General features: G+C 36.2%; 1 protein-coding gene across 1 annotated transcript in view; it reads left to right on the top strand.

The window, feature by feature from the left end:
• HNMT (histamine N-methyltransferase) overlaps positions 1–25,611 on the top strand; it is a 47,336-nt gene extending 21,725 nt beyond the window's left edge. The window contains exons 3-6 of the mRNA XM_039217391.1: positions 15,214–15,321; positions 16,578–16,708; positions 19,142–19,235; positions 24,889–25,611. Of these exons, the coding sequence (XP_039073322.1) occupies positions 15,214–15,321; positions 16,578–16,708; positions 19,142–19,235; positions 24,889–25,244 (689 nt within the window). The 3' untranslated portion in view covers positions 25,245–25,611. The remainder of the gene's footprint in view (positions 1–15,213; positions 15,322–16,577; positions 16,709–19,141; positions 19,236–24,888) is intronic.
• Positions 25,612–26,011: the final 400 nt, after the last annotated feature.

Raw genomic sequence — 26,011 nt, 5'->3', positions numbered from 1 at the left:
ACTTTTAAACATAGTATTACATAGATAAAATTTACTTCTCTCTATATATGTGCTAATGTAGCAGTCAAATATCTATATGTTTAAAATTTACAAACTAAAAGTTAAGGCAAAATTCAGTCTTTTATGTGAGTTGTCTATCAAATCTCTCTACATTTGAATGTTCAACACTCTTTGGAACATTTTCTCTAAGTTTGTATTTCATACAACATTTTGGCAGCATGGCTTTTCTTAGGCTTCCTGCAGTTGCCAAGCATCCAGGCAGTTTTGTTTTTCCCGGGCTAACAGCCAGAAGACACAAGAAAGCAAATGGCAATGCCCTTTTGACTCAGAATTTATATTTATAATCCCCTTCCTGAGACCTTATAGCTATTTTAATATTCTACTCTCCTATTTCCGTACTGACAGAGTTGCCTCAATGCTGGATACTCAATACTTACCCAGGAAAAAGAGACAGAGACAGAGAGAGAGAAGGAGAGAGAGATGAGGTGATCTTGTCAACAATCTTCTATCTTTACCACTGCTGCTCAGAATCAGATAGTTCTTGCTCTGGTTGCAAACCCATAGCTGAAATTATTTTTCATACCTAAGCACAGAGTTATCTGGGCAATTTTTCTCCCTACAAACAATTTTTTTCATGCTCGATATTCTAGTAGAGAGAACAAGGAAGATAATAATCTTAATGCAACATGTAATAGAATAAAATTTTTCCTGCTGATAATCTAAAGAATTCACCCATATTTTGATATGAGAAATGAAGCAATAATAGATGGAAATCAAATGGCAAGAGATATCTCCACGGTCTTTAATACTCCATTTTTTTTTCTTTTGATCTGCAGATTTTCTCATTTGGGGAAGACCCAGGGTTCTTAAGCTGGGATTTGTGTTTCATTTGATGTAGGCTAAGTCAGAAGAACAAAGCAGACAATATGAATACATGCTGCGCACTCTTCCCAATTGTCATTTTATTATGGGGCTGCCCATTTAGAAGGGAAAATCTGATTTCCCTGATTCCCAGTCTCCTTCAACTTTCTGTTAAGTGTCACTTTTTCCATGAAGCCTACTTGACCATCCAGTTAAAAATCACACCCCCCCCCCCAACATGGCTTTCCCCTCATTCTTTTTTGACTTGGTTTTTCTTTATGGTGCTTATCATCATCCATAACAGCTGAATGTTTTCATCTGCATTATTCATTACTATATATCCTTTGATTAGAGCCTGACATTTAGTAGGTGCTCAAAAATATTTGCTGAATTTACTGAATATAATAGTTTCAATTTCTTTAGCAATTACTATATAATCATGAACTGAAGACTGAAGTATATTACCTCCATATAGTGCTTTCAACCTTTACAATGACTCAGTAGCATAAACCACATTATCCTAATTTATAGGTATGTACTTTAAAGGGCAGAGATATTAATATGTATGTATAAGGTAATTCTGGTAAATACTAAATTTGAGCCCAGTTTTGTCTATCGATAACATCTAACTTTTCCTTTTCATAGTTTTTCCATTTTTAATCAGCTGACTTGGATTTAGAGCAAAAACACCACATTCCTCTGCTATTTCAATATATCGTTGAAGTTTAGGGAGTGGAGAAAAGATGTCTAGAAGATGAGATTCCCCCCTTTCCTTGTTTTTGAACTTTTTATAAGTTCCACTGTCATGGGTTTCAAATATATATCCCTCTAAATATAGGCATAATAAAGTTAAAATGTGGCTCATATGAAATCAAGATATTACAACCACAAAATATTTGACTGTAAAATTAAGTAAAGCATTTAACATAGCCTAAAAAGAGCAATGAGAAGTTATTTTATAGTTGTGGCTAATTTCAGGGACAGAGTGGTACAAAGAAAAGAGATTTGTGGGGCACCTGGGTGGCTTAGTTGGTTAAGCGTCTGACTTTCGCTTAGGTCATGATCTCGCGGTTCGTGGGTTCGAGCCCCGCGTCGGGCTCTGTGCTGACAGCCAGCTCAGAGCCTGGAGCCTGTTTCAGTCTGTGACTCCCTCTCTCTCTGCCCCTTCCCTGCTCACGCTGTCTCTCTCTCTCTCTCTCTCTTAGAAATAAATAAAACATTTAAAAAAAAGAAAAGAAAAGAGATTTGCAAGGAGGGAGATTTAAGAAATTAGTGTTCATTTAACTTTGTAAGTCAAAATAAGCATGTTTTGTTTGACAAAAAATAACACTGGAAGAAGGTGGGGGGAGAAAATTTATGTAAAGATATAATAGCTGAACACCACTACAATCTGGGGAAGGATATTCAGGTCTAAAAGCACCATCAAAATCAAGAAAGGCAGATACATACCAAGATATATTGTAATTAAATTGGCAAAGTATAGTGATAAGGAAAAAGTTTTTAAAAGCATCAAGACAAAAAAAGACAATAACATGCAAGGCAAAACCCATAAGGCTAGCAGGAGATTTTGCTGTAGAAACTTTCTTAGCCAGAAGGGAGTGGCATGATACATTCAGAGTGTTGAATGGGAAAAATCTGCAGCCAAGAATACTCTATCCAACAAGGCTATCATTATGAATACAGGAGAGAGAAATATTCTCCCAAACAAACAAAAACTAAAGGAGTTCATGACCACTAAACCACATTGCCAGAAATACACACACACACACACACACACACACACACACACACACGACTCTCTGAATAGAAAGAAGAGACCAAAAGTTACAGTACAGAGGTAAGAAACACAAAAGCAGTAAAAATTAATTATTCTATAAAAAAATCAGTCAGTGAAGTCAAAAACTAAAAGGATATAAAATATGGCAACATATACTTAAAATATGGGGAGAAGAAAAATAAAGAATGGGTTCAAACTTAAATGGTCATCAACTTAATATAGACTGCTATACGCAGAAAAGGTTATATGCAAACCTATTGGTAACCATACATCAAAAACCACTAATAAATATCTAAAGAATAAAGAGAGGGGCGCCTGGGTGGCTTAGTCGGTTAAGCGTCCGACTTTCGCTTGGGTCATGATCTCGCGGTTCGTGGGTTCGAGCCCCGCGTCGGGCTCTGTGCTGACTGCCAGCTCAGAGCCTGGAGCCTGTTTCAGAGTCTGTGACTCCCTCTCTCTCTGACCCTCCCCTGCTCATGCTGTCTCTCTCTCTCTCTCTCCTAGAAATAAATAAAAACATTAAAAAAATTTAAAAAAAAATAAAGAATAAAGAGAAAGAAATCCAAATATATCACTAAAGAACAACATCAAATCATGAAAGAAAGACAAAGGTTCAGAGGAAATATACAGAAACAACCACAAAACAAATAATAAAATGGCAATACATATCTATCAATAATTATTTTGAATGTAAATGGACTAAATGCTCCAATCAAAAGACTTAGGGTGATGAAATGTATAAAATTCCAAGAACCATCTATATGCTGCCTATAAGAAACTAATTTCAGAACTAAAGTCACCTGCAGATTGAAAGTGAGGGGATGGAGAAACATCTGTCATGCAAATGGATGTCAAAAGAGAGCTAGAGTAGTAATACTTATATGGGACAAAACAGAATTTAAAACAAAGACTCTAACAAGAGACAAAGGACATTATGTAATAATAAAGGGAATAATCTAAGAAGATATAACAATTGTAAATATTTATGCACCCAACATAGAAACACCCACATATATAAAACAGTAACAAATATAAAGGAACTAATTGATAATAATACAATAATGGTAGGGGATTTTAACACCCCACTGACATCAATGGACAGATCATCTAAACAGAAAACCAACAAGGAAACAATGGCTTTGAATGACAGACTGGAACAAATAGATTTAACGGATATATTCAGAACATTCCATCCTAGAGCAGCAGAATACACATTCTTTTCAAGGGCACATGGAACATTCTCCAGAACAGATTACATAATAAGCCAAAAAACAAGCCTCAAAAATTCAAGAAGATCAAAATCATCTTCATCTTTTCTGATTAACACACTGTAAAACTAGAAGTTAACCACAAGAAAAAATCTGAAAAGACCACAAATACACGCAGGTTAAATAACATGCTACTTAACGATAAATAGATCAACCAGAAAACGAAAGAAGAAATAAAAATGGAAACAAATGAAAATGAAAACATAACAGGCCAAAACCTTTGGGATGCAGCAAAAGCAGTTCTAAGAAGGAAATTTATCGCGATATAAGCTGACCTCAAGAAGCAAGAAAAATCTCAAATAACCTAACCTTACGCCTAAAGGAGCAAGAAAAAGTACAACAAACAAAACCTAAGACCAGCAGGAGGAAGGAAATAATAAAGAGTAGAACAGAAATAAATTATATAGAAACTAAAAACACAACAGAATATATCAGTGAAACTAGGAGCTGGTTCTTTGAAAAACCTCAATAAAATTGATAACCTGCTAGCCAGACTTATGAAGCAAAAAAGAGAATGACACATATAAATAGATTCACAAGTGAGAGAGGAGAAATTAACAAACAACACCCAGAAATATAACTGTTAAAGATTATGAAAAACTATATGCCAACAAAACGGACAACCTAGAAGAAATGGATGAATTCCTAGAAACATATAAACTACTAAAACCAAAAAAAGAAGAAAATTTGTAATTACCAGCAGAGAAATTGAATCAGTAATCAAAAAAATTACAAGCAAACAAAAATCCAAGGCCAGATGGCTTCACAGGCGAATTATAGCAAAAATTTAAAGAAGAGTTAAAACCTAGTCTTCTCAAACTATTCCAAAAAAATAAAAATAAAAAAGCAAGGAAAACTTTCATATTCATTCTATGAGACCAGCATTACCCAGACACCAAAACCAGATAAAGACACCACTAAAAAGTAGAACTACAGACCAAATATCGGTGATGAACATAGATGCAAAAATCCTCAACAAAAGGCTGACAAACAGAATCTAACACACAATTAAAAAAAAAAATTCAACATAATCAAGTGAAATTTATTCCCAGGATGCAAGGTGGTTCAATATTTGCAAATCAATCAGTGTGATACATCAATCAAGAGAAGCAATAAAGACCATATGATCATTTCAACAGATGCAGAAAAAGCATTTGACAAACTACATCTATTCTTTTTTTTATATCTAAAATGTCTTCTTTATTACAATATTTATAATATATTTATTTAAAAAAATTTTTTTTACAAGTAGTTTATTGTCAAATTAGTTTCCACATAACACCCAGTGCTCATCCCCAAAGTGCCCTCCTCCATGCCCATCCCCCCCTCCCCCCTACATCCATCAGTCCTCAGCTTGTTCTCAGCATTCAAGAGTCTCTCATGGTTTGCCTCTCTCCCTTTCCCCCACCATTTCCGCCCTTCTTCTCCCCGTTGTTCCTCCGTCAAGTTCCTCCTAATCCTCCTATACGTGCAAACATATGATATTTGTCCTTCTCTGCCTGACTAATTTCGCTCAGCATAACACCCTCAAGGTCCATCCATGTTGCTACACATGGCCAGATTTCATTGTTTCTCATTGCCATGTAGTATTCCATGGTATAGATAAACCACATCTTCTTGATCCATTCATCTGTTGATGGACACTTAGGCTCTTTCCATGTTTTAGCTATTGTGGAGAGTCTTGCTATGAACATTGGGGTACACGTGCTCCTATGCCTCAGCATTTCTGTATCCCTTGGGTAAATTCCTAGCAGTGCTATTGCTGGGTCATAGGGGAGTTCTATTGTTAGTTTCCTGAGGAACCTCCACACTGTCTTCCAGAGGGGCTGCACCAGTTTACATTCCCACCAACAGTGTAGGAGGGTGCCCGTTTCTCCACATCCTCGCCAGCATCTCGAGTTCTCTGATTTGCTCATTTTAGCCACTCTGACTGGCGTGAGGTGGTATCTCAGTGTGGTTTTGATTTGTATTTCCCTAATGAGGAGGGATGCTGAGCATCGTTTCATGTGTCTGTGGGCCATCTGGATGTCCTCTTTGGAGAAGTGTCTGTTCATGTCTTCTGCCCATTTCTTCACTGGGTTGTTTGTTTTTCGGGCGTGTAGTTTGGTGAGTTCCTTATAGATTCTGGATATTAACCCTTTCTCTGATATGTCATTTGCAACTATCTTTTCCCATTCCGTTGGTTGCCTATTAATTTTCTGGGTTGTTTCCTTGGCTGTGCAGAAGCTTTTAATCTTGATGAGGTCCCAACAATTTATTTTTGCTCTTGATTCCCTTGCTTTTGGGGATGTGTCAAGTAAGAAGTTGCTGCGGTGGAGGTCAAGGAGGTTGTTTCCTGCTTTCTCCTCTAGGGTGTTGATAGTTTCCTGTCTCACGTTCAGGTCCTTTATCCATTTCGAGTTTATTTTTGTGCATGGTGTGAGAAAATGATCTAGTTTCATTCTTCTACATGTTGCTGTCCAGATCTCCCAACACCATCTGTTAAAAAGGCTGTCTTTTTTCCATTGGATATTCTTTCCTGCTTTGTCAAAGATCAGTTGGCTGTATACTTTTGGGTCCACTTCTGAGTTCTCAATTCTGTTCCATTGGTCTATGTGTCTGTTTTTGTGCCAATACCATACTGTCTTGATGATGACAGCTTTGTAGTAGAGGCTGAAGTCTGGGATGGTGATCCCTCCCGTTTTGGTTTTATTTTTCAGTATTACTTTGGCTATTCGGGGTCTTTTGTGGTTCCATACAAATTTTTGGATAGTTTGTTCTAGTTTTGAGAAGTATGCTGGTGCAATTTTGATTGGAATTGCATTGAATGTGTAGAGTGCTTTAGGTAGTAATGACATCTTAACTATATTTATTCTTCCTATCCATGAGCAAAACTACATCTATTCTTGATAAAAATCCTCAACAAAGTAGGCTGAGAGGGAATAGACCTCAACATAATAAAGGGAGTATATGAAAAACCCACAGCTAATATGTTCAATGGGGAAAACTGAGAGCTTCTCCCATAGGTCAGGAACAATACAATGATGTCCATTGTCACCACTTTTATTTTATTTAAGTTTTCAACAAAGAGAACTTAAAGGCACCCAAATCAGTAAGGGAGAAGTCAAACTTTCACTATTTGCAGATGACATGAAACTATGTATAGCAAACCCTAAAATTTCATCAAAAAATAGATAGAACTGATAAACGAGTTCAGTAAATTCATAGGATACAAAATCAACGTACAGAAATCAATTGCATTTCTATATACCAATAATGAAGCAGCAGAAAGAGAAATTAAGAAAACAATCCCACTTACAACTGCACCCAAAATAATAAGATATCTAGGAATAAACCTAACCAAAGAAGTGAAAGACCTTTACTCTAAAAACTATAAAACACCGATGAAAGAAATTGAAGACAACACAAAGTAAAACAAAGACATTCCATGCTCATGGATTGGAGGAACAATATTGTTCAAATATCTATACTACCCAAAGCAATCTACACATTTAATGCAATCCCTATCAAAATGCCAATAGCATTTTTCAAAACAACTAGAAAAAACAATTATAAAATTTGGATGGAACCACAAAAGACCCCAAATAGCCAAAGCGATCTTGAGGAAGAAAAGCAAAGCTGGCAGCATCACAATTCTGGACCTTAAGTTATATGACAAAGCGTAGTGATCAAAACAGTACAGTACTGGCACATAGTGCCACAAAATAGACACACAAATCGAAAGAATAGAATATAGGTCCCAGAAATTAACCTACATTTAATATGGTCAATTAGTTTACAACAAAGGAGGCAAGAATATACAATAGGGAAAAGAGTGTCTTAAGTAAATGGTGCTTGAAAACCTAGACTACATGCAAAAGATGAACCACCTTATTAAACCATATATAAAATTAAACTAAAAATGGATTAAAGGTCTCAATGTGACAGCTGAAATCCTAAAACTCCTACAACAAAACATTGGCAATAAACTCTTTGACACTGGTCTTAGAAATATTTTTCTGAATCTGTATCCTTAGGCAAGGGAAACAAAAACAAAAGTAAACTATTGTAACTACACCGAAACAAAATCCTTTGCATGGTGAAGGAAATTAAAAAAAAAAAAAAAAAAGGCAACCTATAGAATGCCAAATCCTATATCTGATGAGGGATTAATATCCAAAATATATAAAGAACTTTTACAACTCAACACCAAAACAAACAAACGAACAAACAAAATAACTAAACAATTCAATTAAAAATGAGCAGAGGATCTGAATAGACATTTTTCCAAAGAAGACACATAGATGACTAACAAACACATGCAAAGATGTTCAACATCACTAATCATCAGGTAAATGAAAATCAAGACCACAATGAGATATCACCTCACACTAGTCAGAGTAGCCAATATCAAAAAGACCAGAGGGGTGCCTGGGTGGCTCAGCCAGTTAAGCGTCCAACTTCAGCTCAGATCATAGTCTCAGTTTGTGGGTTTGAGCCCTGTGTCAGGCTCTGTGCTGACAGTTCAAGGTCTGGATCCTGCTTTAGATTCTGTGTCTCCCTCTCTCTCTCTCTGTTCCTCTCCTGCTTGCACTCTGTCTTCCTCTCTCCCTCAAAAACAAATAAACATTAAAAAAAAAAAAAAAGACAAGAAATAACAAGTCTGGGCAAGGATGTGGAGAAAATGCACATGGGTGGGAATGTAAATTGGTGCAGCAACTTTGAGGAACATTATGGAGGTTCCTCAAAAAATTAAAAATAGAAGTATCATACAATCCAGCAATTCCACTTCTGAGGATGTACCCAAAGAAAACAAAAGCATTAATTTGGAAAGGAATATGCACCCCTATGTTCACTGCAGCATTATTTACAATAGCCAAGATATGAAAGCAACCTAAGTATCCATCGATTGATAAATGGATAAAGAAGGTATAGTGTACACACACACACACACACACACACACACACACACACTACTCAGCCATAAAAAAGAATGATATATAGACATTTTGCAACAACGTGGATAGACCTAGAGGGTATTATGGTCAAGTGAATTGAATCAGTCAGAGAAAGACAAATACCATATGACTTAATTTATAAATGGAGTCTAAAAAACCAAACAAACAACCATGGGACACCTGGGTGACTAAGCCAGTTAAGTGTCTGACTTAGGCTCAGGTCATGATCTTGCAGTTTGTAAGTTCAAGCCCCGCATTGGGCTCTGTACTGACAGCTCAGAGCCTGGGGCCTGCTCAGATTCTGTGTCTCCCTCTCTCTCTGTTCCTTCCCTGCTAGTGTTTTCTCTCTCTCTCTTTCTCTCTCTCAAGAATAAACAAACGTTACAAAACAATTAAAAAATAAATAAAAATTAAAACAAACGAAGCAAAAACAGACTCATATATTCAGAGAACAAACATGGTTGCCAGAGGGGTGGGGTTTAGGAGTATGGACAAAATGGGTAAATTGAGTGGAAGGTACACGCTTCCAATTCTGGAATGAGCAAGTCACAAGAATAAAAGGTAAAAAGAGGGGGAGAAAGAAAAATAACCTATAATTCCACTACCCCGAAATAACCAATGATTGTAAATTGGTATGTATCTCTCTAAACATTGTATATTGAAATGAAATATTTTGTAACATTTTGACCTGTTTAGATTTTACCAATTTTGCTAAAGTTTCATATATTAACAAACTGAGAAAATCAGTTACATCATAATAAAATGCACAGACTCCAAAAGAAGGATAGTATATTGAAATAGAGTTGTTTAATCATTATAGTTTTTCCATTTGTCACAGGGAACTGCAGATTTTGTTCCAAAATGTTAAGGGGAAACACATAATAAGGCCTTAGTTAACCCAAACAATTGTTGGCATTTATGTATCTAGAGGTTAGGATATTAAAAATAAATAGTCTCCTGGGGCACCTGAGTAGCTCAGTCGGTTGAATGTCTGACTTTGGATCAGGTCATTATCTCACGATTTGTGAGTTTGCATCAGGCTCATGTTGTCAAGTGCAGAGCCCACTTCAGATCCTCTGTTCCCTGCTCGCTCTGCCTGTCCCCATATGCATTCTCTCTCTCTCGAAAATAAATAAACGTTAAAAAAAAATAAGTAGCAGGGGCACCTGGGTGGCTCAGTCGGTTAAGCGTCTGACTTCAGCTCACGATTTCACAGTTCGTAGGTTCAAGACCCGCATCGGGCTCTGCTGACAGCCAGCTCAGAGCTTTGAGCCTGTTTTGGATTCTGTATCTCCCTCTCTCTCTGACCCTCCCCTGCTCATGCTGTCTCTCTCTGTCTCTGTCTCTCTCTCTGTCTCTCTCTCTCTCTCTCAGAAATAAAAAAAATCAACAAAAGTAGCCTACTATTGTCAGAACTATGATCAAGCAATGCCTGATGAGAGATCATATATAAAAGGACACTGACTTTGTGATAGCCTTCTTCCCCTTAAATGCTATTTTTTAGAACTCAAAAGTTAAGATTCCCAGGAGGCTTTTTCAATCTACAATAAAAATGGGCTGCTGGCTTACACATTTATTTTGTTTACCCCTAAATTTGCTGACAATTTCTGAATTATTTGATTGATTCATTTCTAGTTTACTTTCCCCCATTCTTTTGGCACATTAGTTTGGCTTGTGTGCTCTCTAAAAGCATTTATAGGTTTTATACTGGAATGCATTCATAATGTCACAGCTCCTACTCAGGAGAATTCAGTTGAGAAAGAACAAATGGTCTCCTTCCTTTTTTATTTTTGTTTTTGTTTTTGTTTATTTGTTTGAATCTCTTTACTACTGGCTAGTGATACTACAGGGTCTGATAACCCCTCACTTGCTTTTCAGTGATTGATGATAAAACCTGCTCAGTTGTTCAGTCTAGCATTTTAGAGTCTTTGGGACTTTTTAACAAATCCATTGGAATCAAGCCTTTTCTAGTGAATAAAATAAGTGAAGTAAAGAATACTTTAGATCAGGGAACACAAGGTTTTTATCTTTGTTGCCAACTCTAGTCAAATGATGGGTAGTTTCTGTCTAAAGGATTTTGATGCTATTTCCAGGCTCTGTGGGAAAGACCACCAAGGTAGTTACTCAAATGTAGAAGAGTTCAAGACATATAGGAGTTAGATGATATAAGGAAGTGAAGGGAGAGCATTCCTGGCAGAGGAGAAGGCATGGGCAAAGGACTAAAGGCATGGAAGAGCATGTTGTATATGGAGGACAGAGGGGAGAAAAAAGGGTAAAAATGCAAGAAACTCAAGGTTCCTAGAGCTAAAACTTTCAAAATATGAGGCTGTGAGAGATGAGAATAAGGAATCGGGCAGGGTGGTCAATGCTTAGTTAAGGAGCTTGGACTTTATCCAATTGATTAGCACTTAGGTTTTAAGCAGGGAAGTGATGGACTTGCTTAGCACAGAGTTTTGAATAATTGTTGTAGTGATGGCTTTCGGGATGACATAAAGTTCATCAAAGATAGGGTGGATTTTTAGGGTATTTTTTCAGTATTCCAAGACAGATAATTTTGGCCTGAACAAGGATTGCTAATAGGGTAAAAAAAAAAAAATAAGTAAAGAAACATTTGGCAGGAAAAGTTACCCATGGCTAGGGAAGGATGAAGCAAACAGCAAAGCTTGGGAGACTAGATGGATAGTGAACAGTACAGGTGATATATTAAAAAATATAATTAAAGAATTGCTATAGCCTAGACTATAGGACATAATACTGAAGAACATGTGAACTACCTGTTACTCTTTTTTTGTTGATGATGTTCATATAAATCATTTTTTAAAATGCATGTCTCCTATTTCTGAGGGATACTAGAAAGCAAACTATGTAGGGTATGAAATCAAGGAATATTTTTTTATTTTGGGTGATATCTCCATCTCTCTATCACAATAAGAAATAATAGAGTTCATCATAAATAATAAACATAGCACAGAAAGTAAGTGTCTCATAAGCATGATAGCATTATTTACTGTCAAACTCAGGATACTTTTACAAGTGAGAGTTGTAGGGAGTGAGTAAAGAATTAAAATTATTATAATTTTTAAAAATATTTATTGAAGTTTTTATTATAAAACTTCTTTATAGTTATGTATAAAATACTATAAATACAATAAAATACTAAGAATACTGTAACTATAAAATAGTTATTTAAAAAAAACTTTACAAAAATAAAACTCTAATGATAATATTTGGTTAAAAATAATAATAAACTTAGAATAAGAAACAAAACCAGATGGAACACCAGCACAACAAGCATAAAGTGGACCTGTTGTCTTTTATTTAAAAAGTGTTGCTACCCCTGCCTGGGGCTCCTATACAAAAACAAAACATAACCCAAAACAAGGCCTCTTTCTGACCAGAGACTTGTGTGGGGACTGGAGCTCAACAAATGGAATGTGCCCAGGGGAGGGGGGACCAGAAGCCCTCCCACCTCTTGTTCCTCAGGATGGCCCCAGCCTACCCCTCTGCCTTCCTCCTTGCTGGAAGATGAAGGAGAGGCAGGAAGTCTGATCACTCAACTTATGCAGTCAGAAATGAACTTTATGTGCTAATTCCTGATGTAATAGTTTCATTATCTCCTTTTGTTGTTCATTCATTTCTGCTAGAGGATCCAGCAGTGAATACACAAATGTTCATGTCCACACATGGGCTCATACTCTAGAGGCTGTTAAGTAAACCCATGGTTTCCATATCTCAATTGTAATTCTAGCATTGTCTCCTCCATCATTTTCCCTAAAAGGAGGGACTGGCTGGCTCTAACTGTGATAGAGCATTCTGCTGGCTGGGAAAGTAACAATATAGGAATATACCCTGGATTTGTTCTAGATACATTAAGCCATTTTGGGCAGATCCACAATGTTGGGGTCCATCTTAGGAGAAGTAGTTCATCAAGCCCCAAGGGGAAATTACTGCAACCTTCTGAGTTTCAAAATGCTGGATTTGGGATCCTCAGAATTGATGATTTTTTTCTGTTTAAAATATATGGCCAGGTTGATACAGGCAAGATTAGAATTTGGGGCCTCTGATCCTTTGGGGCAAGTAGAATCTGTTTCTCATTAGTCCACAGGCTTTTTTTAGTCAGCTTTGTGCCCTAGTTATTATTTTTTATTTATTATTTATTTTATTATTACCATTCACAAATAGTTATTGAAAAGAAAAATTTCTTGTGCCCTTTTAGTACTTAGTATCCTTCTATTTCTTAGTACGAAGTAGAAGTAACACTTTAGAGTCAGAAAACTGTGCCTTTAACTTTAGGCATATTAATATCCCCTGTGTGTCAAATTACTCAAATCACCTTATGTGCTTGGAAATAATATTGTGGAGTTTGTGATAACATTGTGGTCAGGATTAAGTGAGATGATCCAAGTAAAGTGCCTAGCACAGTCTTTGCCAAATAGTAGGTGGCCAGTAAGTGGGAGCTGGAATTATTAACAAAGGTATAAAAAGTTCATGTTGGTGAGGGCAGAAAATTTTCACATAGGCTCCTTTATCCTCCATTTCAGCTTCCTTCCCACTCCTTCCCCTCCCAACCTCCACCAGCTCCTATTACCAGTCCTTGGGGCTTTCATGATACTGTTAAACTAGCCTCTTTTCCTAGTCTAGTATCTTTTGTTTTTGAGTTCTCTTCCTCATTTCCTTCCTTCCAGACCTAGTCTTATAACATGCTTTTGTTGCTTGCTATATCTAACCTTGTAAAGGTTCTGTTAATGTCATTTATGCCAAAATGTTAAAGACTAACATGATTTTCATACGCTAGTTTTACCACCACACAGGTCTACTTTAGTAAAGGTCAACATCATAACCTTAGAGAATAGACACAGAACATAAGTTGGAGGCATCAGCAATAGGGACAGAGGAGATATTTTGAAAGAGAGGAACGACACTCAAAGATAACAATAAAACTAATGAACAGGTAACATTTATTGCACTGAGTTTTATATGTATTGCCTCACTGAACTCTCACAACAAATTAATTATGCACTATATTATTGCTATGTTTCTGATGAGGAAAATGCAGCTTGGAAAGGTAAAGCAAATTGCTGAAAGTTATATACACCTAGTAAGTAGAGAAGACAGGTCCGAAACTCAAGGCCAATCAAACTTATCACTCTCTCTCTCATGTAGTCACTTACAAGCTAAATTTTTATCCACACAGATATCTCTGTGGTATTCCCATCATTATTTGCTAGAGCCTAGTGCAGTGCTACACACGTAGTAAACAAATAATTGTTGGTACATGAATTAGTGAATAAATATCTATTCTGCCATAGCCTCCTCTCCATTTACCTCACTAGAATCGCCTTTTTCTTGGAGGCTCTCCCTTGTCCAGTATTCCAAAACTCTGAGCTTCTATTAGTCCATGTGTACCATTCCGTTTCCTGATTTCTTATCTCTGTCCTGCTATCTTATGTACCTGCAGTTCTTCATTTCCCAGAAGTCTCTCAGCTAACTTTCACTGACCCTGTAACACAGAGTTCAGGAGTGGTCTGCTTCCATAAAGCTTTCCATTTCTCTGACCTCTCCTCCTACCCTCTTCCTCACTGTCTCCTTTCCTCTTCCCACATGGTGCAACCTGACAGGGCTCCTTCCATGTCTGTGTCATGCACTAGACCATGATGTATCTGAAGGTAGATGTCTGACATGTTTTTGTATCACTTTTTGTACCTAACATATTTTTCCTCTGACATTTCTCTAAAGTTTATTTATTTATTTTGAGATGGGTGAGGGGCAGAGAGAGGGAGAGAGAGAATTTTAAGTTGGCTCTGTGGCATCAGCACAGTGCCAGATGTGGGGCTCAAACTCACAAACGATGAGATCATACCAGAGCTGAAATCAAGAGTCAGACACTGAGCCACCCAGGTGCCCCTCTTCTGACATATTTTATATGGTTCTGGTTTAGCCTAGTTTATCAATTCTAAGGTGCTTTTTTTTTCCCCATATTTTAACATCTTTGAAATTGGGATACATCTTTCAGTTGATGGAATCAAAATTATAATTGACAGTGTTTCTTCTGACTTAGCTGTACAAAAAGAAAAGTTAATGGAGTCCTAGAATCAATGGCATCTTTGAGTTAACATAATGGAGTACTAGATAACAAATGAAGGTTATATAATGAAGGAAGGAATAGCAATCATAGCACTCCTCAAATCATATTATTATTCCCACTTACAACCTAGCTTCACAGACAGTGTGGCAGGGAAACAGGTAAGCATTGTTCTTTACTTATGCTGGACTTTCCTAGTACAAGTAAGACAGGTAAGAAACTACCTCAAATTATTCCTAATCATTTCTTTTGGACTTACATGATTTGTTCCATATGCTTGTCTTCTAGGTGAAATTGATCTTCAAATTCTTTCCAAAGTGCAGGCTCAATATCCAGGAATTCATATCAACAATGAAGTTGTTGAGCCAAGTGGTGAGCAAATTGCCAAGTACAAAGGTACCTGTAACCTATAGTGTTGTATGTCAAATCCTATCCCGAAAGGCTTATCATTCCAAATTTGTCCCCTCAATCATTAACAACATAATTGCTGTGATATGTTTCTTTGTAAGCTTACTGGGAAAAGAATATATTTAATTTGTTTTCTTGGCAGACATGACTAACACCTCAAAAATATGAACAGTCAATAATTAGACTTCCTCTTTTACTGACTTTTCATCTATTCCCTGGTCATCAACCTCTATTGATGATGTTTCTTCTTAGAGACAGAGTCATTAATCCATTCAGAAATATTTAAACAGAATCCTTGCTCTTAAAGAGCTTGTGTTTAATGGATTATAGCAGGAGTCAGCAAACTTCTCTAATCAACGTTTTAGACATAGAAGGCCACATGATCTCTGTCACAACTAATCAACGCTGCACAGAGGCAGCCATAGATCATACTGATAAACTGAGTGTTCATATGTTCCAATAAAACTTTATTTATAAACATTAAAATTTGAATTTTATATCATTTTCACATATCATGAAATATTATTCTTCCTTTGATTTTATTCAGCCATTTTAAGGTGCAATGACATGAGATATAAAAGATAGGCATACAGTCAGGAAATTCAGTAGTATATATATATTAGCTTGCAGTCCACTTAGAAAGAGGAGATGGTCTAGATATAGTCCATGGCCCATGGTCTAGTGACTCCTGGGTTACAGAATCATATCACTTGTTTGGCATTGATACAATTCATCAGTTGATTCCTCATCAATACAGAGACAATATATTCTATGTCTGATCAGCATTCTCATTATTATTTCTTTTTTTTTAATATTTTTTTAATGTTTTATTTATTTCTAGGAGAGAGAGACAGCGTGAGCAGGGGAGGGCCAGAGAGAGAGGGTGTCACAGACTGAAACAGGCTCCAGGCTCCGAGCTGGCAGTCAGCACAGAGCCCGACGCGGGGCTCGAACCCACAAACCTTGAGATCATGACCTAAGCGAAAGTCGGACGCTTAACTGACTAAGCCACCCAGGAGCCCCTCTCATTATTATTTCTTATTGACTCTTTCATCTCTAATTTCATTTAACACTAGAAAAAAAATCAGGATGAACTCTCTGCTCTTTCAGAGCTACATAAAAAAGAAAAATGTGCTTTATATCTGTTATGTATATAACATTGATTGCATTAAAATTCGAAATGGAAATGGATTCTGCATTTGCAATTAAAATTGATGGTGTGCCACCTCTTCCCTGTATTTTAGAGCTTGTAGCCAAGACATCAAACCTTGAGAACATAAAGTTTGTTTGGCATAAGGAGACATCATCTGAATATCAAAACAGAATCATAGAGAAAAAAGAAATTCAGAAGTGGGACTTTATTCATATGATTCAGGTAAGAAATATTTATTGTTGTATATTCTCAGAAAGGAGATTTTTCAGAAATGTGTATGAAGAGTGCCTAATATTATACCTTTAGGAAGAAAAATGAAAATCTGATTTCTGATTTTATAAGTGAACATTATCTGTCCAAAAAGAGGATAAACATGTTGAAAATACTGAGAGATTCTCTCTAACACTCAAAAAGCTAGTTTTTATACTCAAAATACTTTAGAGGTTTTTTTTCAATGTTGGTATAATTAACTTTTGTAGGATTGAAAGTTAATAGATAGATTTGAGAACAGTGGAGTGTAACATATCCTTGCATAGTTCTCCAGTAGTTCTAATGATCTGGATGGGACTCTGATGTCCCAGTGTTTTTCTGAATTCTCTTATTTTTGTCTTCTTTTGATGACCTGGCTAATGTGCATGTGACAGAAGAGGCAGGTTAGATAATTTCTCATGTCAACAAAGTTTATTGGTAAAGTCAGTCATCATGTAGGAATTTATTTCTATGATCCAGCACTGATAGTATATTTCTTATAAATATACCAGAGTATGTCTTCGAAAGGACATGCCTATTCATTAGAGGGTATGGGGACACATTTATGAGAATCACTGATAATTCTAGATAGCATATGGGTGTATAGACTTTGGGTGTTGTCTACCATTAGAAAATATGTATACTTTAGAAATACCTATAATAACAGCAAGAGACTTCTTTCTTTCTATAGTCCATAAGTCCAATCACCTCAAAGGAAAAAACTTATAAGAAATCCAGGAAAGAAATGACTCTTAACATTGGTATATCCAAGCAATCCTACATCTCTGCTCTCCTGACTAACAAAATCTTTTACCTATAAGAGAGCACTTAAATTGTCCAGCAAGCCTATAATGTTTCTCTATTAGACTTACTTTCCTACTTCCTTAACTATTTCATACCTCCTTCTCTCTCCTTACACCTCCTGTAACCTCTCCCCCATCAATCATTCCAAACTGTACCTCATACTGTATAACGAAAAGTGAAATCATCAATGGAAAGTCATCTTTTACCCTTCAAATTTACAAACATAACTGCTCCTATACCTACCATATTTTTCTTTCACCTTATTTAAAAGCCTCTTTTTATCAAAAGGCAATCCCTCCACTTGTGCTCTGGATCCCATTCTTCACCTGTAATAAAATGTTACAGCTTCAGAAATCATTCTCCCATTTCTCTCAAAATTTCCACACGTCTTCTTTCTTAGAGCAATTCTGCTTCCTCTGCATTACTATACTATTCTATTTCTCTTCTTCTCTGTTTACTCTGCATTTTCTGTGTTATACTTTTGTCTCTTTATTGTTCCTTATAGTCTTAACACTCTCATGACATTCTTTCAACTTAACACTCAGTCAGCTACAGAGATCTCAGTGTCTAGTAGGTCAAATTTCAAAATATCTGTTATGGACTACCTCTTCTCTTTTAGCCAGGTCACATCAAAGACTGTTAGCCATCTTATGGATTAGATTATGTATCTGGGCATCTATCCCTGTTGTGAACAGCATAGAATGACATGATATTAAATATGGCCCTGAAGCAGCATTGGCCATGTGCAGGTCCATTTTATTTCATTCATTCATGTGAGGGGGACACAGTTTAAGTTGTATTTACTCTATGCAACAAATTCTGTCATGGACATCTACATAGAATCTTGAATTCTTGCCCAAGGGAGATGGAGATGAGATCTAAGAAGTATCTATGGGGATAGATTCTAGGAATGCAAGCTCTGGGGAAAATTTTCCACTGTCAGTGTATAATTCCAAGCTCCACCTGTGTTGAATGAAAAGGCCTCTCCCTGTGCTTCACCAGAGATGGTCCAGTGTTATTTAAAAGGGTTGGGTTTACCCCTAGCCCCTTATGATCAAGCATGTAACCTCATGCTTTATTCAGTCTATTTTCCTAGAGAATCTGTCAACATCAGAGCCTGCCATATTTTCTGTGATTTACAAAAAGCATTTGTGAGCTAGCATATGGTGAGGCTAGTGCAAAGGGCTTAATTTTAAAGCAGTGTTCCATGAAATGGGGTCTGTTTTTATGGTGCCAGCATTATCTTCTCCCAGAAGGACTACAATTCACAAAATATAGAGTAAGCATAGAATCAATGCCCCTATGTGGAGAGGAGACTAAGTATCTCCAGCTATAAATGTCTGTGTAACTGGAGCCAGAAAAACTAAATTTAAAACAACTTGGCTGTAATTGAACAAATAGCTTAGTTTTCCCTTTTCCCAAATATTTTATCACATCATTACTCTCTCGCCATATAACATCTTTAATATTTAAATTTAAAGTGTTTTGTTGAGTAAAAATCTATTCAATTTGAAAAATCAAACTTTCTAGTGAGTATCTAGCCCAAGTAACAAAGACATTGATATAGAAAGGTGTCTAATTTCTGTTCTCCTTCATTTCTAGATGCTGTATTATGTAAAAGATATCCCAGCTACCTTGAAATTCTTCCATAGTCTCTTAGCTACCAATGCTAAGATTCTCATTATTCTTGTGTCAGGTAAATTTTTTTACATTCATCCTGAATTTTAAAACCGTAAAAGTGTATATATGTGCTTGGGTTTATGTATTTGAAGGCAGCTGCTATATTTTGTCTTTGAAATGAAATTCTTGACTTGGCTTCTGATCATAGTCAATTAATTAACAGTGTTCGGAAAGTCCTTCACAATGGCTCTCAATATAGGGAATCTAGTGGAAATAAATGTCTATTTACTCCTTTCTCTTGGGAAAATTTGTCTTTGTTGTCTATTCTTCTTTATATAACATAGAGCAAATACCACTAATAGGAATTTTTTTAATAAGACCAAAAATCGTAAATATTTCTATTTACCTCCTTTTTATTTCTTGAATATCTCTTTTCCTTCTGTGGCAATTATTAATATATTTAAAAAGGCTTATATATTTGGGATGCTTTCATAGTTGATTAATTTGCATTTCTAGAGCCATTATCAATATTGTTCATGATAGATTTTCTCAAATAACCAAAAATTGTTCACTTATTTTGCGTTATTACTTTCCAAAGAAGGCATTTGATTATGTTATGTTGCTCCTACTATATAATAAGTACCAACACAGAGAACATACACAAACATGTTAATAAATGAAATACTGACGCTGTTGAGTTCATTAATTCATTGCTTATTTCATTCAGCAATCTTCATGGATTATGCACACAGGGGTAGTCAGGTTGATTCTAGATATACAAGAGTCTTTATCTTCCTAAGCTTATACCAGACCCCATACTCAAAACCATATGTCACAAAATTCATCTATTCCTTTTTTAAAAATTTTTAATGTTTTATTTATTTCTGAGAGAGAGAGAAAGAGAGAGAGAGCAGGGGAGGATCAGAATCAGAGAGAGAGGGAGACATAGAATCTGAAGCAGGCTTCAGGCTCTGAGCTGGCTCTCAGCACAGAGCCTGATGCGGATCTTGAACCCAGAAACCGTGAGATCATGACTTGAGCCGAAGTTGGCCGCTTAGCCAACTGAGCCACCCAGGCACCCCTAAAATTCATCTATTCTTAGATGTGAGGTATGACTTTAAGGATGGCAACTGCTTATTGCTTGTAATCCTAGGCTTGAACTCATGTGGCAGTTTTGCAAATGAGAGTTCCTGCATAGAACCTCTTCCCCAAAGGAATATTTTGATAAACTATTTTTATCTTTGGTTGGTTAAAAAGACTCATTTATGTGGGAGAGTTCTGTCTTTCCATTTAAAAGGGCTTATATAAACTGGATGCTTCTTACTAACCTCTCTCCAAATTAAGACACTTGGATAAAGCCTTTATAGTACATTTAGGAATACAAGAGAAAATCAGTTGTCAGCATTGGAGACAGTCTATTCTTAATAACCTGTATCAATAATAAAGGAAAGTGTTACAGACAGAAATAGCAATTTATCAAGAAGTCATGTATGTTTGATTTTAGGATATATTTCATAACAGTAGCATATCCACTCTTAATTATATTTCGTTTATTCTTAAATATTTTAAGAAGTTAGGTATTTCAAGGGCAGAAAGCAGTTTTGTATGAGTATATTTCTAACAATAGGAAAAAGTCAGACTAAGGTTTAGAAAGTGACATGAGTAGTCTACAAGCAACTGAGAAGTGACTAAGTGCCCTTACGAATACAGTACTCTGCTGGCTATCTCATGAATACATTAATACAATGCATGGTTTCTTGGCATCAAGAAATGTGCAAACCAAAACAGGCACAGTGAAATGTATGAGGACACTGTGGCAAGAATGCTGGGGCACTTCCTAGCTGTGTGAACTTGGCTTATCAGTCTTAGTTTATTCCAGAGCTATTTCTGGATAATCATCCCTACGTTACATTGCATCTATGCATATATGTGGTTCATATGTACTATATATATATGTACATTCATGGGGAAAAATCAAAGAAGGGGAGTAAAGATTCAAATATCAGTTATCTTTTTCTTAAAAAGTATTTTGAATCAAAAGTTAGTCAGTGTAGTTTGACTTTACTATGTTTATATTTAACTAACTTTTTCTGTATGCAGTAAACAACTCTTCATTATTGTACCAAGCATGGGAGAGAGCTCTCCCAAAGAAGAAAACATTGTTCATAAATATTGTTCCTAAACATAAGAATGCAACAAATAACAAACATCCATTATTAAAGGAACTCTAAAGACTCCCTGCCTTTATCACATGCACTTTTTTTTTTTTTTTTTTTTTTTTGGATAGCAGCTAGGTTTGAGAATGTTCAACGGGTTATATGAGGTAACTGAGCAACTTCCCCCCTCATCCCTGTATAAAAACTGTTGCTCTAAACTGCCCTTCTCAGTCCAAACTATGAGTCTTGAAATCCCACTCTCCATATTTGCCTTATGAAAACACTGATGAAATTTGAATATTGCCCTAAAACTTGGAACACACACATCAAAATGGTTCACACTAAGTTCTGTTCCTATCTAGCTTCTTGCAGTCACTTTCTAAGTGGACTTTGCTTCAAAATTACCTGGAAGTGAAGAAGCCTGTTTGTGTATCACCTTTGTTTCAGGACAGTACTGTCATCCACAGCTATACTTCAATGCAGAAAATTGATTGCTCATTATTGACAGATTAAGACAAGCCTGGAACTAGTCACTAAGTTAAATTTCTAAGACTACTCATGTAGTGGGGCACCTGGGTGGCTCAGTCGGTTGGGTGTCCGACTTCGGTTCAGGTCATGATCTCATGGTTAGTGGGTTTGAGCCCCACGTTGGGCTCTGTGCTGACAGCTAGCTCAGAGCCTGGAGCCTATTTCAGATTCTGTGTCTCCCTCTCTCTCTGACCCTCCCTTGCTCATGCTGTCTCTCTCTCTCTCTCTCAGAAATAAATTAAAAACATTTAAAAAAAGAATACTCACGTAGCTAACATCTAGACAGATAATGGTATGTCTGGATTATTATCTTGCACCAAAGGATCATCTTAAATATGCCACATAGCTAAGGCTCTTTCCTGCCTATTTCAGTCAGACAACTGACCTATTACTAAATCCACAAGTTATTTCTCTGAATAGACTGAATTACTGTTATCTGGGTACCATAGACACTCACTTTTGCAATTTATTAGCTAGTAAGATAATGAAATATGGGGTCAGTTTCTAGATTTAATTATGCAGAGACATAGGTTAGCTATATGTTCGATGTGTACCATGTGTACCAACGTACAAGGTGCGTTCAGCCATATTCAAAACAGTACATAGCCTGTATTCTCAGTCCCTGGTTGGCTGTTCAGTATAGCTGTTGTGTAGATTTGGTTCATTCAGCTTATATTGAGCTCCTACAGTCAGTCACTGCTAGGCTCTGAAGGATGCGGATGACTGTTACTTTTCCTTTGCCTTTGAACTTTTTCTTGCCCCAATTCTATGAATAAATTCTATTATTATCCCTGTTTTGCAGATGATAAGACTGAGGCAGAGTTTCATAAAGCTAGTCTTATTTAGGCAGTTGGGCTTTAGAGACCTTATTAATTACTACACTGTATCAACTGTGTATATAACATCCCATTATTACATGCATGTATTAGAGGGTCCATAAATAGATGTTCATTTGTATTAATTTATTAGTATTATAGATTTCCAAAGAGCATGTTTGATTTTTTAAGATTACAACCAGTGGAAATATATTATCAAACTAATTCCATATAATATTCATTTACTTTGTAAGTACTTATTACTCATCTGCCATGTGCTCAGTGCAACAATTTGTGCAACAATTCACTTCAATTACCTCATTTAATAATTGCAGTTGCATTTGAGGTAAGTATGATTATCCCCAGTTTATAGATGAGAAAACTAAAGTTCTGAGAGACTAAATAATGAACCTCATCTTATTCATGAAGTGTCAGAAGTACAGTCCAACCTGTGTTTCTCTCTAGGAGGCTGTATCTCTTAGATTCTACACTGGGCTGGGTTTTCAATTAAACACAACAGACATTGCTAAAACATCTTCTAAAGCTGGAAATTTTTAAGAATCAGCCTAGTTATTGGCAGTCCAAGGCCGCATCTTAAAAATGGAGACATGAGAAGCAACCTCATCTTCCTTTTGAGAAAATCTTGGTTGTATTTATTGTGCTTGTTCTTTCTATTTCAATTATTAATCTTAGATCCTCTCCTCTGAATGCAAGATTCACATAACAACTGCCTTCCTCCAATCACCAGTGGAATGTCCAATAGATATCAATAGATATCAAATTTACATTTCCAAAACCAGACACCTGATGATACATTTTAAACTACTCCTACTTCATTCTTCCCATTTCCAGTAATGACAATTTTCTCTTTTCAGGTGCTTGGGCCAAAATCATTGAGGTCATCACTGACTCTGTTTTCACTCACACCCAGTATCCAAACTGTTGGCAAATCCCACTGGATTGAGGGACACTATATATATACACGTATATATATATATGTACATATATATATATGTATATATACGTGTGTGTATATATATGTATATACACACATATATTTATTTATTTAAAAAATTTTTATTTAAAAAATTAAACCACTCCTTATCACCTCTAAATGCAAGCTGCTTCAATTTACCATCATATGTCAACCAGATTATTGCCATAGCCTCCTTACTGTTCTCTCAGTTTCTTTTCTCATGCCCCCGTAGTCTATTCTCATGTGTGTGACATGAGACCTTATTAAAGTGTAAATCAGGTTAAGTCACTCTAATGTTGTGTTGTCCAATATGAAAGCCACAGCTGGCTATTGAAATTGATTATTTAAATGAGTCGCAATGCAATAAAACTTAAAATCATTTCCTTGATCACTCTAGCCACAGTTCAAATGCTCCTTAGCCACAGATGGTTAGTGGCTACCATATTGGACAACACAGATATAGAACACGTTCATCAACACAGAAAAGTTCTATCAGACAGCACTACAATGGCTTCATATCTCACCCACATGATTTGGCACCCTATCCACTTCCCCCCAACACTCATCCAACCTTGTCTCCTCTTTTCCCCCCTGTTCACTCAATGCTAATCTCACTAGTTCTCTGGCTAGTTTTTAAAATGCCACGCATGCTCCTGCCTCAGGTTCTTTGTAGTTGCTCTTCTCTCTACCTAAGGTAGAGAGATTCTTCCCTCTGATACCTATATGGTTTGTTGTCATGGAATGCCTGGGTAGCTCAGTTGGTTAAGCGTCCTACTTTGGCTCAGATCATGATCTCACAGTTCATGAGTTTGAGCCCCATCTTGGGCTCTGTGCTGATAGCATAGAGCCTGGAGCCTGCTTGGATTCTGTGTTTCCCTCTCTCTCTCCCCCTTCTCGCTCATGCTCCCTTTCTCTCTCAAAAATAAACATTTTAAGAATAATAATAATATATGTTTTTTTGTCATGTCTCTGCCCAAATGTCACATTACAGAGACTTTCTGTGACCACCCTGTATAGAACAGCAATCCATCCAACTTTTTGACCTTCCTTATTCCTTGCTCTAATTTTGTTTTTCGTTAGCAATTAGCACCATCTGATATGTGATTTGTTTACTTGTGTATTTAAATTAAGCTACCCAAAGGCAAGAATATTTATTTATTGACTGCTTTATTCTAAGCATCTATTCTACTGCTTGGTAGAGTAGGTAAATGAAAAAAGAATAAATGAAAGCATGTACTTTGTTCTCTCACACAGGAACCAGTGGCTGGGACAAGCTATGGAAAAAGTACCGATCCCGCTTACCCCAGTATGACCTCTGCCAATATGTTACATCATCTGATCTCTCTCAGATGCTGGACAAATTGGGGATTAAGTATGAATGTTATGACCTTCTGTCCACCATGGACATATCTGATTGTTTTATTGATGGCAATGAAAATGGAGACTTACTTTGGGATTTTTTGACAGAAACCTGCAACTTTACTAAAACAGCACCACTTGATCTCAAGGCAGAAATTATGAAAGATCTACAAGAGCCTGAATTCAGTATAAAGAAAGAGGGAAAGGTTTTTTTTAATAATAGTCTGAGTTTCATAGTGGTTGAAGCGTAAATATTAGTCATGGAAGTATATTCAAAAAATTGTATTTTGAATAATGTTGATCACTTATTTCTATATTAAAATTACAAACACATCTTATAATATAAATAGATCATTGTCTCTTATATTTAAATCTAGAGACTTCCAAGAAATTCTCAGATTTCCATGAAGAATTATATATGATATTGTTGGTCTTATTCCATTCCTTCTCCAGGTCAAGAGGCCACATTTAGGCTAAATACAAGATAAACTAGGATAAGCCAGAAAAATGAGACAACTTAAGTTTCACTGACCTACTGACAAGAAAATCCTTTCCATTTGTTGATTATACTGGAATTTCCCAAAATATTAATAAAGCATGTACTGTGGATTCTGTAAATACTAAGAAAGGATATATTTATTGATAGATAAGAAAAAGTATATGTTTATTGATTTAAATATACATATTACTGGCAATTAAATTGATTCAGTAATCAAAACACTCCTAATAAACAACGGTCCACCTAAGATCAGATGGCTTCACGGGCAAATCCTACCAAACATTTAAAGAAGCATTAATATCAATTGTTCTTAAACTATTCCAAAAAACAGAAGAAAGAAAACTTTGAAATTCATTTTATGTGGCAAGTATCACCATGATACCAAAATCAAATAAAGACGCCACAAAAAAAAAAGAGAAGTATTAGTCAACATCTCTGATGAACATAGATGCCAAAACCCTCAACAAAATACTAGCAACAGAATATAACATTAAAAAATATATTAAAAAAACATTCAAC

This window comes from Hyaena hyaena, unplaced genomic scaffold (assembly GCF_003009895.1).
Source record: "Hyaena hyaena isolate Hyena2069 unplaced genomic scaffold, ASM300989v1 scaffold_684, whole genome shotgun sequence".
NCBI lineage: Eukaryota > Metazoa > Chordata > Mammalia > Carnivora > Hyaenidae > Hyaena > Hyaena hyaena.
Note: the sequence above shows the minus strand (reverse complement) of the source record. Positions and strands in the feature narration are given on the sequence as shown.